The sequence below is a fragment of the Elaeis guineensis genome, chromosome 11 (assembly GCF_000442705.2).
Source record: "Elaeis guineensis isolate ETL-2024a chromosome 11, EG11, whole genome shotgun sequence".
Lineage (NCBI taxonomy): Eukaryota > Viridiplantae > Streptophyta > Magnoliopsida > Arecales > Arecaceae > Elaeis > Elaeis guineensis.
The window spans coordinates 8,229,388-8,235,605 of NC_026003.2; the positions used below are offsets into that span (position 1 = coordinate 8,229,388).

At 40.0% G+C, this 6,218-nt stretch overlaps 1 protein-coding gene across 1 annotated transcript; it reads left to right on the forward strand.

Annotated features, from left to right (window-relative positions):
• Nucleotides 1-387: 387 nt before the first annotated feature.
• On the forward strand, nt 388-4,486 carry LOC140852594 (uncharacterized). Its single transcript, XM_073246006.1, is given in 9 exon segments — nt 388-493; nt 496-554; nt 1,147-1,327; nt 1,330-1,367; nt 1,369-1,395; nt 2,527-2,661; nt 2,947-3,147; nt 3,464-3,625; nt 3,904-4,486. Coding segments are annotated over 9 exon segments (1,299 nt in total). The 5' UTR covers nt 388-402; the 3' UTR covers nt 4,309-4,486.
• Nucleotides 4,487-6,218: the final 1,732 nt, after the last annotated feature.

A 6,218-nucleotide genomic window follows, 5' to 3' on the forward strand; every position in this document is an offset into this window, starting at 1 on the left:
GATGACGGTGGAGGCATTAAAAAAATCCTACCTTTCGTTTTTCTTCTATGTAGGTTCTCTGTTGAGTTTGAGCATCTTAATTATTGGCTTGTGGGAGTTATTTTCATATTTTTTTATTCAAGGTTTTATTTGGGAGTTCTAATTTGCCGAAGATTATGTTGGTACTGTGGATGACATATGGATATCAAAATTACGAACTTTTCTCTGTATCAGAAGCAATGATACCACCAGCTTTCGTTTTTCCTTTCTATCAGCTCGGGTGTAACATATAAGATATTTTTTGAAAAAAAAAAAGGAAATCATTTGTAAATGTTCATAGATTTTATTTTTCATTTTGGCTGGGAATGATGTTGGTGCTTCTGGATTGCAAATGGTGCCAAATCTATTAACTCTAAGGGAGTCATGCAGTGGAGAGCTCTGATAAAAACTGCTGAAAGAATGGAGGATGAGGAGTTAAGGGCCGCGCTTGAGAGTTGGAAGTCAAAGACATATGCTCTACTGTCCCTCTAAGGATTGTTGCCCTTCGTGGCTCCATACCACCCTCATGGATCAAGGTTGGTGCCTCATTATGATCTCTCAAAAGAAAATTGCGGGAGAATTTAAATCCTTTGCTCAATTTGGCCTTGTTGCATGGCCTTAGGCATTTCATTCATTGATTTATTTGTTTGTTTGCATATGATTGAATTGGGTCTAAAGAAATGTATCTGGTCCAAAACGAATCGATGCTGTTATGGACATGGAGATGATCAAGTTCTTGATGCCTCTGGAGTGAAACAACCTCCTTCAAATTCTTTAATTGCATTCATAAGTAGATACCATTCTGCATTCTATTGCACCTTTGTTTTGTTTTTTTTTTTTTTTCTGGTCTTCTACATAATAAGTTCTTGTCATCTGAAACCTTTCTGGAGGTCCATTTTTTTTTGCACTGCCGAATTGATGCAGGGGAATAGATCTCATGTTACCTTCAGATCACAAATTATGTTGTAAGCCAATCTTTCAATTGTCAAGCATAAATGAGTTACCCTTTGGTTTTCACTTGCATCTATTTCTCTGATTCAGCATTGTCAGTACATTGTTGTAAGATTGGTTAGTGCATTGTTTTCAGCAATTCATGTTGTTCTTCCTTATATCTTTTATATAATGTAGGAGTTCATTCAAGCACAAGGAAGAAGGTTGAAATTAATCACAGAGTTCCGAGGAAGTCTTGAGTCCATTTTCTCTGACTTGTCCTCGTCTTTGGAGAAAGGATCTCTGCAGCCTAAGTCTGCCATGGCAGCTGATATAGTTTCTGTTGGTGACTCTTGGCTCAGCCATGCCATTAGTGGAGGTTGATAGAACCCATGAAAGATGTAGATCGAGAACATTGGTTTTAACATTTTAGGCAACAAATGGAAGGTGAGAATCTGATGCTTGTAATCCATACATCATAATTACATCCTGATCCTTGTCATTTATTTGGATTTGGTCCCATGCTCACAAACATAAATGCTGAAAAGATAAATAGAGTATCCGCACATAAAATGGGTTATGTAATAGTAGCAAATGATGAAGTTGATCAGTATATACGGTTACACCTACTGTTATTTTTGTCATAACCCAGTTATGGTCCTGGCAATCCCTGGGGTCCTAGGAGGGGCGGACTGGGGACAGTATCTCTGGTGGTATTTTTTGCACAAAGTAGCTGCCCTAGGACTTGAACCTGCACCATTGCATTGTGAGCCAAAGCCTTCTACTATTGTATCAAGCAATGGCCTTCCTATTGAGTGTTTTTTTGTGTTCTAAACAATTCCTAATTCCTTTTTTTATGAGTGAAGAAATCTATTGTTGTGAGGGAGATAGAGGGAGACCCATCCACACTAAATTACCCAGGTCAAACAATTGGGAATGCACCACCCAACATTTAACTGCAGAACCTCTGGTTGCTAAGCAGAGGGTGTGACTGCTAGGGCAAGCCCCGGTCCACTGCAATTGAAGTGATTTAACAACTCTTCTGCAAATAGTTTATATATATATATCTAAATCTTTGCAAAGTCTGAAGCTTGTTCATGTTTGTGTTAGTTATGACCTCTTAATATGAATTAAGTTCTCCGTTATATGCTCTCTCTCTCTCTCTCTCTCACACACACACACACACATCTCCCCCCCCCAAGAATTGGCTTCCAGCATGCCATGTAACTGATGTATCTACCTGTTGTCCTCTTTTATCTTTTGTGAGCTTTGATTGCCATTATCAAACTTCTAGCAGTGCTAATAGGCATGCCAAGTATTCGTTAAAAGTCCAATTGTTTGCTCAGCCTTTGCAATGTGGTTGACTTTCAGATGCTCAGTATGAATTGTTATTGGCTTCTGGTGTTTAGTATCAAAATTGTTGGTATAGTTTAGTAGGCATTCCAAGTATTCGTTAGAAGTCCACTTGTTTGCTCAGCCTTTGCACTGTAGTTTACGTTCAGATGCTCAGTATGAATTGTATTGGCTTCGGGTGTTTAGTATCAAAATTATTGGTATAGTTTTATCAAAGTCTCTCAGGTATATCTATGCAGGAACAATAAGGGAGACTTAGATTCTAATGGCTATGTATGGGGTGTTCCTTATCGTTGGGGAACCATGGTTATAGCATACAAGAAGAACAAATTCAGAAAGCACAATCTGAGGCCAATTGAGGTAAATTTCTTTCTTGTATGCCACTGCCTAATGCTGCGATTAATCCATCAGCAAAAGAAATCAATTAAAAAGATTCACATTCCACTATACTTTTGGACTTTTATAACAGATTTGAAACTTAGGTTGTTTTTGTCCTGAATTCTGATATCCATAGGCTTCTTAATCATTCACAGAAAAATTGATTCTAGGCTATTACTATGTGCTCTCTCTCTCTCTCTCTCATGCATGTCTGTAAGATCAAACTGAGGTTATTGTGCGTATGCATTTATTGTTGCTCTATACTAGGAACATTTAATTATTGCAGGACTGGGGGATTTATGGAGGCCTGAACTTGCTGGAAAGATTTCAATGGTTGATTCTCCTAGAGAGGTTGTTGGTGCAGTCTTGAAACATATGGGGGCATCATACAATACAAAGGATATTGAATCACAGGTTATTGGTGGGAGAGAAGCTGTCCTGCATAATCTGACAATGCTTCAAAGGCAGGTACAAAGAAGATGGTTTCAGTTTCTTGCAACTTGCTAGAATGGATTCCAAATTCAATTTCAAATAAGTGGCTTTATGGTGTAAATGGGTGCTCTGAGGGTTAAAGCTCACTTTTGATTTTGTATTGCCTTTGCTACCTGTGCCTCAATCTAACCTGGGAATAATTTACACTTCCACTACATTGTTTCACTGATAATTGATTAATGGTCACATTGTATATTGGAAGTAAAGGCAACAGTTACTGTGTTGAACAGGTGTACTGAATTTATGATGTATACTTTTGATTAAATGCTGAGATTCTGGTTGCATTCTCCAGGTGAGACTATTTGACAGTGTGCACTACCTAAAGGCATTTGGGGCAGGAGAAGTGTGGGTTGCTGTAGGATGGAGTAGTGATGTTATTCCTTCTGCCAAGCGCCTGTCCAATGTTGCAGTGGTTGTTCCCAAGTCTGGGACAAGTTTATGGGCCGACTTATGGGTATGATCTGGCTTCTCCTTCACTCTCTTCTTATGCTCGTAATTGACTGTTCACAAGTTTCCCTTATTATGACTTCCAACAGTTCATCGTCCAATGTATTTGCTGCTCTTTGTGTACTTTGCTATGCTGACATAAGACCTATTGATTTTTGCTTAAGCACCACTATCCATATACATATGCATATATATGTATGTATGTGTAGCATATTGAAATGCTAACTGCCTCCATAAAGGAGGTTCTGAAAATGCTTTATTAGTCGAACATTTAACTCTTTTCAGGCAATACCCTATGCGACGAGATTTGCAACAGATCAAATTGGTGGCAGAGTGAGAAGTCCGTCTCCGCTAGTCAATCAGTGGCTAGAGTTCTGCTTACAGACTGCAAGAGGACTGCCTTTTCAGCAGGAAGTTGTCCCAGGAGCATCTCCCTTCACTCTTGATCATCCTCCACTTGAAGGATCTCAAGAACCTGGAAAGAGAAGGCCAAAACTCGATACAAACCTCATCGAAGGAATACCTCCACTTGATATATTAGCCAAATGTGAATTTTTAGAGCCATTATCGGAGAAGGCACTGGAAGACCACCAGTGGTTGATATCTAATATGCAGAAACAGGGTGCTGATTGGATCAGAAGTATGCTTTATCATGTCAGATCAATCTTTAATCCACAAGCTAGGTGTTGACAACTCTGCAGGGATTTTAGGCTGTTAATGCTTAGATTTTCCATTATGTGGAAATATTAGTGCATAAAAATAGAATTCAACTACTTTGCCATTTTAAAAATCTTTTTCTGTTTAACATTGTTGGACAAATTTATGTGTCTAAGTACGGTTTTGGGCCATTTACTGCTGATTTCATGTACTTCTTAGATTAACTCAGTTATCTTCCCCCCCCCTCCCACACCAAGAAAAAGGGAAAAAGACCATTGTAGATTGGCTAGCTTATGTGTGCAGCTGGTGAAAGTAAATAATGTTTTTAACTAATCTAATATATATATATATATATATATATATATATATATATATATATATATATATATATATATAATCTGAAGCTTCTCGAAGAAGCTTCCGTTTGTCACATGTCCAAAATAATTTTTTTTTTCCTCATTGGCTTCGGCATGATAGAGAGCCGCAGATTAAAATTTAAATTTTAAATTATTTTTTTAAAAAAAATTATTTAAGGGTATATGAGGAGGAGATCAAAAGATGGAGATCTAGGAGGGGGGACAAAGAGGAAAGGGAGGAGGGTCATGATATCTTGGAGGGTGTTGAAGCGGGCGATCTGATTGGAGGGGAAGTGGGCGGGGCGGCCATTCTCGAGGAGCTCTCGGAGGAGCTCAAACGGGTGAGCAGATACTTTTTCTTCAGCAGAAAATTCACCACCCATCGGAAGTAGATTTAGGCATCGGTTGCTGTGGCCGAGCGAAACCGACAGAGATAATTATGGAATGGCAGAAAGCGCATCGGGTATGACCAAGAGCGTCCCGCATGTCCCTTGAGGGCCCTTTTATTAGTTTTGAGTTCAAAAAATTGTCCATCTGGATGCAGTGACTTAGAACTTCTTGCAGCATACATGGGGATGGGAGCGGAGGATGGTGAGGAACAGTGGGGACCTGAGATGGTACCGTTATCAAGATGATACAGCAGCATCATGAGGTTGTGGGATACGGTTTGCCATCCTTACCATCGCACTCGGTCTTTGGCACATCTACACCGCCCTTCCTCCTCATCCCAAGCCCCTCGATCCCCTGGACCCCATCGGAGCCGAAGCCGTCTCGACTACGATGCTGATCGAGTAGTCATCAAGCTGCAATGCTGACGGGATTGCTATGCCCAAAGCGTGGTTCATGGCATGCTTCCACCCCGATGACAACAGTGATGAGAAGGAGCAGGGTGGTGGCATCAGGGATGGTGACAGGGAGGAGATAGAAGAGGAGGAGGCACTGTGGGGATGGGAGTGGAGGATGGTGAACATTGTTGTGAGAGAGACGATAGGGGGGTTCTATTTTTCTTCACACCAAAGGCGAGTTGGGATATTAAGATGAACACTATGGTGTCAAACAAGCAAACGAAGTTACTTGGGCTGGTCTGATCGAAAGCAGGTGGAATGAGTGCCAGGTGCTTGACGGAATGCACAATTAGTGGGCGAGAATAATGAAGTCAAACCACTGTTAGGATAGTGAAGGAAATTAAAGTATGGTTTGTTTGAGCATGAGAGAGCTGAGGACATGATGGAGAATGGAGTTATTATACCTTTGGTAGAGATATGTTCGACAAGTTTAATCAGATGATAGCACCAAGCTAGCCTACAACCTAGCTACATAAAACAGCCTGTTCTATATTTTTCTGTTTTCATTTGTCATCTTTCATTTTCAATACACTTCACAAGGTAAATCCTTTATTTTGGTTTGGGTTTGGAGGCGATCTATTTGAAAATTAGTTTTTGGAGAGGATCAGGAGATTTGGATTGTATGATTGGAGGGGGTGTTCGATGCTTCCTCTATTTTTTCCATTCAAGAGTCTCAATTAGATGAGTTGAGAGGTTTGGAGCGGCTCAACATAAAAATTTACTTTGATGAAAGTTATGGCAG